Source organism: Tinamus guttatus, unplaced genomic scaffold (genome assembly GCF_059628265.1).
Source record: "Tinamus guttatus ecotype Peru unplaced genomic scaffold, ASM5962826v1 Tinamus_guttatus_pri_ptg000674l, whole genome shotgun sequence".
Taxonomy (NCBI): Eukaryota; Metazoa; Chordata; class Aves; order Tinamiformes; family Tinamidae; genus Tinamus; species Tinamus guttatus.
In genome coordinates, this window is record NW_028289208.1 from 2297501 (window position 1) to 2311000 (window position 13500).

At 39.2% G+C, this 13500-nt stretch overlaps 1 protein-coding gene across 1 annotated transcript in view; it reads right to left on the minus strand.

Moving 5' to 3' along the window:
* Window positions 1-13500, minus strand: part of ZNF536 (zinc finger protein 536) — a 226351-nt gene that overhangs the window by 168858 nt on the left and 43993 nt on the right. Inside the window, exon 3 of the mRNA XM_010214264.2 lies at window positions 1556-3727. Within this exon, the coding sequence (XP_010212566.2) occupies window positions 1556-3725 (2170 nt within the window). The 5' untranslated portion in view covers window positions 3726-3727. The remainder of the gene's footprint in view (window positions 1-1555; window positions 3728-13500) is intronic.

Consider the following 13500-nt stretch of genomic DNA (forward strand, 5'->3'; position numbering starts at 1 on the left):
TATCCGGACATATTTTCAATCCTCTTAAAACAATCTGAACAACTATATATAGTATGAAATTAGCTCTCGCCTGTTACCCTTGTTCCTACATAGAATTTGCTAATGCGTCTCACCAGTAATAAATTGTAAACGAGGCTATGACTCTAAGAGTAGACAGTGTGTTTCATGGGTATTTAAACAACAGCATTAAGTACTATAGGAATCTGTGGAATGTGGAGTGCAGATTTATGTGTCTTAACAATTTCTTTACTGGTTTGTAATAAGCCAGCAAACTAACACTTTATTTTTATATTAATTTGGCCTCAGAAGTAGAGTATACTGGAGCATGACAAGAACAACAAAAATAAACTGGCACGTACTTAATAACTGTAACAGTGAATTGCCTCCAATACTAAAATATTTATCGAAACTGGGGAAAAAAAAAAAACTAAAAAGAATTACCCTCAACAGCCTGCTACCAGCTCTTTAACAGTGGGCAATGTAATGCCTTAAGGTACCTCAAACTGTCTTTCATTTTCTAGACTTAATGGCTGATTGCAGAAATCAATGTTGCCATTAGTAACAGAGTATTTGTTATGGCATGATTTCCTCTGTTGTTAGGCTTGCAGAATGATTACAGTATTAGTGAGGTGCTTTCTTTATAAAAGGCTGAAGATATAACTTTCAATTTACTATCCATTAGTAAGTGACTTTGGAAATATAGATGAAGCCAGAAATCTTACCTGTTATTACTTGGAGATTTTATTTTGGCAGTCATAGGCTAGTAACTTTAAAAACTGTACCAGGAAGCTCAATATTTTATAGACATCTCCAATGAAATACTATCTGCTTTTCTATTTTATACAGAGCAAGTTAACATGACATACAAGGCAATTAAAATGTTTCAGTCTGATTTCTTTTTTCCTGTACTTTCACGTGTGGATTAAGCAGAAGGCTTCATACATGTTAAAATGTGCACTTAAGCTAAAAGGTGACCAGAAAGTTAGTAATTTTTATTTTTGACTCTCTCTCATCAGTCCCATGGCCAGGTACAAATCCGTATCTCAGCTAACTGATTTGGTTGTGGGAATAAGGGCCATCAGAGAGGTTAGCCAAAACATCCAACTACAGCTCAAAGAAGTAAGCTTGCATCACCCTTCTATATGGAGGAAATGGAAAGATCTGCAATTCACCATGAATTTACCATAAATGAATAGAAGAGGAGGGGATTAGGAAAAAAAAAAAAAAAAGCCCTTCAAAAATCTGGAGGGAAAGGCCTCGAGAAGGACATTCCCATTGGTGAATGCACAGACTCTCAACACTGCTGCTTGTGGCTTGGTGGAAGTGATAGCTAAAACCTAGAAAAATTGCCCTTGGAGGGGAAAAAAAAGGGTGAAATGAGAATTAACCTCAAAGGCATTGAGGGAACCCAAACACAGATGTTCTGGCATATAACACCACGTCTCTGAGGGCTGTTAGAAAACGACCTAGCAGAGAATGCATAAACTACTCTGCTGCTGTGCGTTCAAATACAGGCACTAAGTTCTCAGTGCAGAGAGGGAAGCAGTGAGCATACCTGAAGAGGAGGGCGAGGAAGGATGCGGACTGTCCTCCTGGGCGCTCCCCGTCTGGGAAAGGCCGCCACCTACTCCGCTTTCTTCAGTGATGTTAGAGGAGCCCGGTGTTGTCGACCTGCTGACAGACTGAGACTCTTGATCGCTTCCAGATCCACGTCGCTCATCGAGACTACCTTGAATGATTTCATCTTCTCCTTTCCTGTCTCTTTTGTGGACCCTGGAGTGAACGACAACTTGGTGGTACGTTCTAAAAACCCGTCCGCAGTCAGGGCACTCAGTTGGCTTTTCTTTTACGTTTCCATGACTTTGTAAGTTGTAATCGAGTCCCTGGTTCATACCATGTGACAAAAAATCTCGACTGCCTTCTAAAGGGTCTAGTTTGTTTGGCAAGTCTCTCTGATTGCCCATTTTAGTGCTGTGAACCAAATCAGCAGGCATTTTCTGCTTAGAGCCATCTGCTCCTACTAACACATACTCCCGCTTCTCCTTATCAAACATAACTCCAGCATTTGCCAAAGTGTCTTCATGGCTGCGCTGTATCTGCTGCTCTTTAGACAAAAAGCCATGTTCCATGGCCATTCCCCTCGCCATAAGCTGCCAGGCCTGATAGCTGTTTACTGGATCCATCTCTGCTGCTTTGGCAGCAGCTTGTAACCTTTCTATACAGCTGGATTTCAGAGGAGGCACCAGATTGAGACAGCCCAATAAAGAATGTTTATCCCCTTCAGCAATACTGTGACCAATGCCAGAAATGGGTGAAAGGAGTTTCCCCAAGACTTCTTTCTCTTTCATGGGCATATCTCCTTTGTTATAGATTTGATTTTGTTCACTTAAACTGGCTTTGTCTGGAGGAAGGAACCCGCTCTGCAAACACGATAGGTATCTTGAATATAAGTTTGCATGAGCTTCCTGGGACATACTGCCAATGGAGACAGGTACTTCAGGATCATTAGGAGATTTGTTCTTCACAGATAACTTATTCAGGTGAACTTTCATGTGATTTTTAAGAAACCAAGGCTCTTTGAATCGCCTCCCACAGATCTGACAGCAGTGTTCAAAGGAATCCTTGTGCTTTCTCATGTGGCCTTTGAGGAACCAAGCTTGGCTGAACACTTGGCCACACACCTCACAGCGGAACTCGTTGGTGGATTGCTCCCCACTGCCATTGGAGCCCTGGCCCTGCGCCGACTCTGCGGTTATGTGGGCCTTCTCCACGTGGCTGATCAGCTCCTCCTCCTGCGAGGCAGCAAAGTCACACAGGGTGCACTTGTAAGGCTTGTGCAGGATCCTTATGTGCCTGTCCAGCTCTTCACGCTTCTTGAACTTGCCTTTGCAAAACGTGCACCTGAACCCCGCTGTCGGAGCAACCACTTCTTCCTGGACGCTAACTGGCTTTGGAGAGGGAACAGGGTTGGAAATATCAGGTGTGCTATGATTAGCTGGCACCGACAAGTTGCAGTTTGCGAGAGGCATTGGCTGGGTGTGCTGCTGTGCTTTCACATCCGGTCGCGGCTGCAAGAGGCTGCTTTTCATCTGCTTGTCCCGAAGAATTGCTCTCTCCTCGAGCTCATGTAAAAGTCTGTTTTCTTCTCGGACTCTTCCACGACCTTTGCCAAGGTTTCCAAGCTTATGAGTGCGCAGATGGATCTTCAGGTTGCCTTTCTGAGCTGCTCTATGGTCACAGTACGGACACTTAAATGGTTTTTCTCCAGTATGAGTGCGCATGTGTAGCGACAAGATGCTGTTAAATCGAAAGCGTTTCCCACAGAGGGGACAGGGGTACTTTCTGTTTTTCCGGGCATCATCCTCTATATCACTCATCTGAGACATAATCCCAAGGTTTTGTCCATTTAAGAACTGCTGCAGATCCACACGGCCATTCAAGCTGGTGTCAACCTCTCTGTTGAGCTGGTTTGCCAACAGAGCCATCTGACTGCTGATGGGCTGGTTTGCTATGGACATGTGGCTCTTGTCTTCCAGCGGCACTGACGCCTTCTCCTCCGGATTCTGCCTGTTCTGGAGCTCCGGAAAGGCATGGCTGAGCTGGGAAGTGATCTGATGCAGCTTCTGGCTCATTGAATACTGTCCATTGAGTATGGTGCTGTTGAGATGGGTGTCAGCTTCTGGCACAGCTGATGAAACACCAAGGCACAAACTAGCTTCCTCCATCTCTGAAAATCAGAAGAGATTTTACATTCAGACTGTGACAAGAGTTACAAGCATTGACTCACGGACACACAATTTGCATTTTATGTTTTACCTACTCATAATAATGCAAAGGAATTAGTGTAAGACAATAAAGAGAGTATTAAGTGCCAACTGTGCTATACAATTGTGAACATATATGTGCTTTCATCATTCTGTAGGTTTACCAATAAGCATTAATTACTATTTAAAAATATGTCACAATTTCAAAATCTAATTATTACAGAAGGGGTACACGCTTTTACCATCTCCCTTGTCTGCCTTGTGAAATTGCACCTGTTTACATTTCTAAATTTATCGAAAAAGAAATGTTATGCATCTCTCCCATTTCCATTAGAAAAGCCAGCAAAAAAACAAGAATAGAAATCCATTTATAACTTTCAGTTCCATTAACCATATTCAATATATTACACATTCCACAATGAGAAAGATAGTTTTATGATTTGACAAAAAAATGATGGTATGATATTTACTGGTGTACAATAAAACAAGATAATGTTTGGGGAAAAAATAAAGTAAAGGACAAGCTTTAGAACAATAAAAGGGATTTTGCTTTAGTCAACAAAAAGTGCAGTAATATCTCATTAAGCTGATTAGTATGCTGCTTAGAAACAGTACTAGGTGCTGTAACACATGATTATAATCATAAAAATCCTTCAGTGTTTGCAAGTAAGCATTAACGAGGTATATTAAATTTTAAGGAGACTGCGACTAGCAGCTTTGTAAACCTCTGAGATTAAGATTTAACCCTTCTGTTACAAAACATTGTTATTTTGTCATTTTGAAACTGAGCCCATCAAAAGCACATAATTTATCTTCTGCCAAGTCTTTTAATTCATCGTTGAGAACCTTCAGATTTCAGTTCTTAGGAAAATTTGCCAGATTATAGAAGACTATCTCTGTCCTTCAATAGGTAAGACATGTGATTTAAGGCACTTTGATTTGGTTTAAAGAGCTCTCTTACAGAACTAGATAAAACCAATTAAAATCTGGGGAAGGTGTTGTGAAAAGCCTCAACAAGTTTAAGAATTTTAATAACTTTCCTAATACACAGTAATGACTACAAATTGTACCTACACTACGTATATTGCAGAAAATTAGAATTCAAAGCTGTTTGTTAAACACAAGTGCTCTGTGCTGGTCTGCATAATTGTCCACAATAATCTTCTATCCTTGCCACTTCTCTACTCTATGTAGGAATAATGTATCTATAAAATTCTATTTAAAATACAAAGTTTTACATTGATGACTCGCAAGCAATACAGAGCTATAATGTTATATTAGAACATAATTAAGATCTATGTTGTTCAGTGGAGTGATTTGACACTTTATTCACTATTAAAATTACTGAATTCTATAACTGATTACATAATTAATCTAGTCAACTTTCTGTTTGGTTTGGACAAAAGCTTTTACTCCCTATGCCTTCTACAAAGCCTGCATATACGCTCCAGGTGGACACCATTCCTCACACTGCTTCATAGTGGCCACTTGCTAGACAATTTGAGGCCCAAATCTGGCACATACTTAAAATGCATGTAATTGTCCTCATGGGAGTAGTCCAGTAGACTTCAAAGGACGACTCTTGAAAGCAGCTCCACACATGCCTAAGTATTTGCAGGATCAGGGCCTAAAGAAGCATGGGTGGTCTCCAAGAGGAGACCTAGATGGTCCTCGACAGGATGATTGAGGTTGTGATACAATGCAGGTCTTGTAAGAGAAAAGGGGGAAGTGTATATTCATGTGTATTAAAGATGAATACAAGCCACAAAATTTTGCTCAGATGTAAAGCAGATCTTTTTCAAAGTTCAACAGTGTTCAGATTCAATTTCATTTTGAAGACACATTACTTACATGCTGTCAATGTTACCGTAACTATATTAATGAGATATAGAAGTATATAAAAGGAAAAGATGTCTACAATCTATAGGACTGTACATGCAAGTACATGTAAATGCAAGTTTAACTTGCATTATCATTAGTTTCATAGGTAGGGAAACATTCAAGCCAGGTATTCATCCAAAGCTATATAGTAAACACACATTCTGGCTTCCATGCAGGGTTTCTGTGCAACGGAACACCATCCTTCAAAATGCGGGTACATGAAGATATATTTTTGAACACTTTTTGAAAGTTTGCTTAGCTTTTGAAACAGCTGAAACTTCATGCTCAAAAGGATTAGTTAAACATCTGACAGAACTGTTGTTGTTGAACTTGTCATTATCTGAAACTGCGTAAGATTCTGAAGATCTACTTTCTCAGAAAATCTCCCAAAACAGTATCTACTTTCTGTCTGGATTTCTTGTTCCACGGGTATTATTTATTTCTCCTTACTACGGTTAAACATGGCATGTTTGCAAATAATAACACTAAAAAAATAAAAATAAAATCAAGAAAGAGTGTGCATTCAAAGACACACAACTGTACTCAGCAGTGCTTGGAAAAGAGTTTGTAGATTGGCATTACTCTCAAATAGCTTGATAAATACAGTAATAATTTATATTTTTTCAGTTAACCTTAATAGAAACTTGTGCTTTTACATACACAGGAAGGTTTGGGTAGTTAATTTTAGCATTTTATGTTCTACTGAAGTTTGCAAATGCTGACAGCTCCTAGTGGAGTTTTTTAATTCTGATGTTTAACCTCAAACATCAGCTGAAACCTATGGTATTTCAATATTATGGTTCAGGGAAGGGGAAAAGGTGGTTTGTGGTTAAGATTTCAAGTTATTATGTTGCTTTTTTTTCCAAAAATAGCTTTAATAAAGTAAAAATGGCAGCTATAATTGGAACATGACAATTATCTTTTTAAATGCTCTTTTTTATCTGCTACATGTATATAGACCTGTATATTATAAGACAGAGATAAAAAGAGTTGAAAAAAAGAGAGGAAGATCAAATCTGTAATTTTTAATTTAAAAAGCAACAGTTTTAAATGATTCTGAGGAGTCTGACCCATTAACATTATCTTTTGGCTTTGGGAAATTTATACATTTTTGATGAAACATGCAGAAAGGTCAACAGAGTCTTTGTTTAGTAAGAAATAACAGTCTGTAACTACCATGTATCCTAATCAGCTATTGAACTGCTAGGACTCAGGTACTACAACCTCAAAATGCTGCAGTTCTTTCCTTAAACTATGTTATCACCCTTTACCTGCCCCAGCTTGTTTTGGTCCTGTGCCCTGCCTCTGCATTGCCTCTTTTTTCCCCTCCACTTTTCCCTTGTTCCATTACAAAATGTAATTACAGCATTCAGTCCTGCCCTGCACCATTCCTCCAGTTCCAAGGTCCCACGTTTAGGGACCCAGGGACACTGCTACTGCTCAGCTCTCAGGTACATCGGACTCTCAGGGTTCCTCAGCCCATTCGCTGCAAAAATGACCAAAATCTCATCTTGTATCCACATGCAAGACAGAAATAAAACTCCTCCTCATCCATCATTCCACTATGAATTAGATAACCCAATCTAATTTGCCTAATTTATCTAAAAAAAATTAGCAATTTCATTCTCTCCCTCTTTATCCATCACCCCCATCTAGGAGCAGACAGGGATAGCCCACCAGACCAGGTGGGCTCAGGGGCAGCCTCCAGCTCTCGCTTGGGTGCTTCGGGCCTCCCAGTGGCAGCTCCCCAGCTCTGCGGTGGCTCCTCTCCAGCTCCCCAACCTCGTCAACGCCGACGTCGTGGCGGTCAGCGCGGGCCTCCCCGCAGGCCGCAGCCCTCTGGCCGCTCTCCACAGCGCCCGTGAGGCGAAGGGGAACTTCCCGATCACCTTACCCTTCCTCACAGTTAGCCACCAACACCCGAACGCTCTCATCATTAAAAATCCCAAGCAAAGCTCACCAAAACTAACCTGATCACTCCCTTTTGTTCCCAGTCCTGTCCCAGTTTCCTGGTTGTTTGATAAGATGCTTCTGGCTTATGAAATTTGCAACTGGATATGTGTATTATTAAAATGCTCTCTCATCGCTCACATGAAGGTACAATGAGACATTCAAAGCCCTTTGATGATACTAATAGTTACTTTGATTTCACTCACATTTTTGCCCTCAAGACCATTTCCCGTGATATCAATAACCAAAGTTCTGATTTTAGCCATTTCAATAGAGCACATAGATTTTATGCAACTATTTGAAATGGATTAGTGGAATTTAAAACCAATTATTACACCAGAAATGCCTGCCATCACAACTACATTAATGTAATATGAGAAGCTTGGTTTCCTTCTGCTGGAACTGGAGAAAAATATAGATGGCAAATAGAATAAAAACATTTTAAATACAAATATATACACACATGTCTCTATATGTATCTACGCATACACACACCTGCTATCTTTGCCAACAGAATGGACCAAATTCAGCTCTCACTTACACCTGCTCGTTCGTACTGGACACACGCACTAACACAGTTCCCTCTTCACTACTGGAGAGAAAATACTCATTTTAAAAGCACTGTTGTGCCGTTATTATAGCTTAGATAAGGTTAGTTAAAAGGTTTACAGTTCAGTAAGCAAAGTAATGCTTTACAAGCTCACGTGTTGGAACAACAAGGTCTTTCTGGCCCCGATCCTCTGAGCAGTTAGAGTTACACATACTGTTAGTTATGCTTTCAGAATTTAGATCTGGTATTTACCTTCTCAGATATATATATTTTTTATTCTATCTACATTATCTTGTGGTTAATTGATGAATTCTAAATACCTCAAATACAGACTGCTTCAGTTTTTAGTAACTGATAAATAGCTGTCATTGAGAAACTTCAGAATATATATTCAATTTTTATTAAATATTGTTCTTATTGTTGTAGCTGAAACTGTTTGACTAAGGCTGTTATAAGCATAATACACTCCTGTTAAGAAATACAGAACACCAGACTACTGAACCCTTTCAGGGTCATTAAACAGCTGTAAACATTATTACAAAAATAAACCAGAGATTTCATGCTTACATTTTAGCCCAGAGCTTGGTGTGCTGAGCAAGTACATTTTTTTCATCTCTTACAATCAACGCTGGTGACATTTGGGCATCCAAACAAATTACATCACAAATATTACTGAGGTGGGTAGGATACTGAGTGGTTTATTTGCCAGATGATTAATATATAAACAGTAGGGCAGAATAGATGACCTACTCTTCTTTGACTGATTTGTAGGCAATACCAAGAGACATAGATGTAAATAGTTAAATTTTAACAAAAACATGTGTGCATGGAAGGGGAGGGGAGAGATCAGCTGTATTTAATGCCACCAGGACAGCATTATCCAATCTGATAAAATGAAATAAACATTAGGCCAGATTCTGTTCTCGATTGCATTTATACAAATGAGTAACTGCCTTGAGTTCAATGGAGTTATTCCGTTTTCTTTTTTGGGTTGGTTAAGTAGGTGTCCTTCTCCTTGGGGTATAATTATAACAGGGAAAACAAGGCCTTTAGCGGGTGACAGAATGACTTTTAAAAATAAAGACTACAAGGTAACATCTTCTATCTATTTGTGTTTATTAAAATACTATTAAACCAAGTCGGTAATTAGATATTGCTCTTAATGACTTCATTGAGTTTAAGTTTTGTATTATATTTAGTTTCTAAGTATTAAAAAAAATAATTAAAAAAAAGAAAACAGGGCAAACTCTCCTTCAGACCCCATCCACAGAGTACCAAGCGAGCGCGTTCCGCCCCGCTCAGGCGGTGCAGGCCAGGCCCGAGGCCGGGCAGCGATACCGCGAAGGAGGGAGTGGGGACGGCATTCGACAGAACTGTAGCTGCTTTGTAGCACTGATATTTAAACAAGCTGCTTATTGATTTCAAAACAAAGTACTCTTTAGTAACAACAGAGCCAACTCATTCCACAACAGTTTTCATGTCTTAAAGAAGGGTTAGCAATAGGGATTTCTAAGTTTCAGAAGTCATTAACGGACAGAAAATTGTTTGCTGAGGCTGTATTGCTTTCACTCTGAACTGGGGAGACAGTTGGTTTCTAAATACCTGTTAGGCTGTAGGTTACTTTCTAGCTAGCACAGCATTTTGGACTGGTATCTGATCAGTAGAAGATAAATCACCAGAACAGCCTTTAGCTGGTAGCACCCATGGAGTGGAGGACTGTGAACTGCTTGTGATCACAATCTAGGAAGACGAGCAGAGAGGTCATTTATAAATCTCACTCGCAGATTAGAATAGAAAGATTAGAAGAATGCAGACAAGCTGTTTGATTTATTGCTACTTTGCATGTGACTTAGCAAAATCTGTTTCCTTTCTTATTTATCCTATTTCACTTGCATATATTTAAGAAGTTGGATACAAAGAAGAGAAAGATAAATAATTGGTACTGAAAATCAGTAGCTTAAAAAAAATAAAAATTAAGTCCTGCTTTTTTTCCAGGCACTGGTTGCATCTGGGATCATTATTTTTTAGCTTATAAGCTTCAGTTCTCTCCTTTTTTCCCCCCCTAGTGTTCTCCTCATGACAAAATTAAAGATAAGAGTGATACCTAAATTCAAATGAGAGGCATATTTGTGGAAAGCTTCATTAAACTAAACCTTCTACTATTTTAGAAACAGCATTTTTAAAAGCAAATTTATTATTTTCATGTAATTCAAAATGTATACAACTGATTAAACTCTCTTCAGTTTGATCAAACCCCTGCAGCTCCTGTCTGATCATTCACTTTAATTAATCTAACTGGTACCCACCTCGGACTGAAGAAATCTCAAAATTCAGCTTTTAACAGTCCCACTATAGTACCACATAGGCCTTGAAATTACTTTCAGGCTTTTATTATTGTTATTATTATTATTTGTACTTTTTTTTTTTTTTTTTTTTTTTGGTATTTTTATAGTATCGGTCCTGAGACCCATGAAATGTTTTTTTACCCGAGGACACTGTACCAAACTGGAAGTGTACTATACTCTACTCTATAACTGACCCTATTAATCCTGCATTCCCCATACAGACAACTGCTAACAAAAGGCACTGCAGTTTCAGCGAGGTCAGGACAGGAGGATTAGGTCTCCTATACTGGTTACGAAAAGATGAAGAAAGAAGTTAGGACCACAGAACTGAAATCAGAGTTTGAAACAATTTGAATGCACAACTGTAATGCTGGGCTGCTTATTTAATTTTCATTTCCCAAAGACTTAGAACTAGATTCTGTGCAAAACTAAAAATAATGTAAAATGTACATATGTCCCAAGGATCAAAGCATGACTGACAGTGAAATATTCATATAAAATAGCCCAGTGAGATTTTGCTCATGAGGGCACCTGTCAGAAGCATAAACTTGCATACAAATCATCAAATAAGTACATAAAATCATTACTAAAATCCAGGCATGCAATCAGATATTCAGTTGTCTGAAACTACTGGACTGTAGCCAACACAGTGGCTCAACACACTAATGCTTTGGTCTTTGCAGATCCTCAGGGTCCTAGTTCACTTCCTCCTGCTACTGGTCAGGTCAACTGTCTGCACCTAGTGTTGACTTCCCTGGCATTTAATGCTAGGAGTGAAGAAAAAAACCCTGAGTCCATAAGTTCCCTTTGACCCGAGCCACAGAAACATCTGCTGGTTGAGTCACGAAGTGCTTGTTGGCCAAGTCTGACAGCAACCGAGCCTGTTGCGGATCAGCTCTCTCAGCAGTAGGTGTCACTGCAATAAATAGATGGATTTCAAGGGACAAAGACACATTCCCAATGAAAATACATAAATAGAGTATCTCTGAATAAGAAGAGTTTCAAAAAAAAGTAGGCTTTCCAAGGAGGGCTTTTTTTTAAAAAAAAAAACACCATGTAAGAAGCTGGAGATCTGGTTTGGGGAGAAATGAAACTGCACAAGTGGGATTGCCAACAACAATAACAACAAAGTAATTCTGCCCTTTAGTCCTATGTCATAGAGATCCTTTAATTCACATTAATCACCTCCCTACAATCCCAGGTCTATTAAGTAAAGACTGTTACAGTTAAATCTTTTTAAAAAAACCTCTCTAACAAATTAAGTAATTTTCTCCAGTGAAACAAAAGACGTAGCTATATGGAAAGATACTGCACACTCAACTGTAGTTTTGGGACTTAAGAAGACCATAAGGTTAGCCTATTTTCGGCCAAATTAAAGAGCCCATAGCCAACCCTATCTGCACACTGAACAAGCTAAAAAAAGAATGCTTAAAACAGCTTGAAGGGAGCAAAAAGGGTGTCTCAACTATAGATGTAATTAATGGCATGCGTATTTTGAAAAAGATGCAACAAATTTATATTTGAAGCAGAAATACGTGGTATGCCAAATAATATCACAGAGATGTCAGCCAAGACGACCATATTTGGTTTTATTATCCCAAAATGGTTTGTAAGGCAACCGGGGATGTTCCACATTGCATACTACTGAATTGGACAGTGGACAGAACGAGGCACTACCCAGTAACTTTGGACTGGGAACAAACGAAGGCGAAAAACTAAGATGATGAAAATAAACATTACTCCGTTCCTTAACGTCAGTATATTTAAGAGAAACTAGCATGAAAAAAGTCTCACAGGTGGGTACTCCTCAGAGTAACTCGTAAGAGTTACTGCGCTCCACCTTTCTGCGCCTACGACGCTGCACTTCCCACAGCGTAACTCGCCCAGGCCACATTCCAGGGCTCTGCACAGCTCCAGGCATCGCTGGGCTCATCGAGGTACACGGGGATCAGTAAAATGGCAGAGGAGGAAAGAACTGTTCTGCACTCTCCTTTGATGGGCACAGAAATACTCAGCCCTATAATGCAAATGCGAATACTTAAAAAAATCAGAAGTTCCCAATTTCAGGGCTGCTAGGCAAGCTTCCCAGACCAAAATGGGGCAGAAATTTTCAAAATTCTCAGGCCATCTTTCAACAAAGTGAAAAAGAAAAACCCTAACCGATCCTTTCCATATCTCAGTTAGGTAAAAGCTCACCATGCATCTTGACTTAAATACATGGCTCACCCTCTGTAAAGCAGCCAGGGAAAAAAAAATCCAGAATTCCTGACTCCCACTGCTTAGTCCAGGATGCCAGATATTTTGTTTGATAAGAGAAAGCCATCAAACACAACTGAATGCTAAAAAGACTGCTTTTGGGTGTGTGTGTGTTTTCTTTTTTAAACTCATGGTGGACCTGTCAGCATAAAACTTGTTAGTTAAAATGTTATAAAAGCTTTTTAGTATTTTAATAACTGAGATTCTTGGGTGTTAATCCCTTCTATGTCCAATTTCCACCTTCCCTTTCCTTTCTTTCTTCAACCCAATTTTTCTTCTCCCTATAACACATGGACTTTGGGGTAAAAAGAAATAATTTAGAGCACCACAGTGATTCTTAGATATGAATGGCTCTAATGAGTTATTTTAATACTAATTTCCACAAAAGGGATAATGTTGAGAAAGACCTGGTTTCTGTGCAATTGGAAGAGCTAAAGAGACAGGTTTGCTTGGAGACAGGCAGGTAAGGGAAAAATAAACATTGTTCAGGATGCTTCTTGTCTTTGGAGTCTTCAGAAAGGTAGAAACAGCAAACTCTGGACAGAATTAAGTGCAAAGAGATACATGAGGAATCTCAACATTAATTTAGATTAAGGATAGAAAAAAAAAGTACTTCATTATCACTCACAAAAAATTAAATACTGAAAAATACAAATCTCTTTTACCTTTGGTGTTATGGTCTGCGCACACCTTTCTTGATGAGACAGATTGCTACTGCTGTCATTTAACCCTGTTGATTTATTCCCATCCCAAA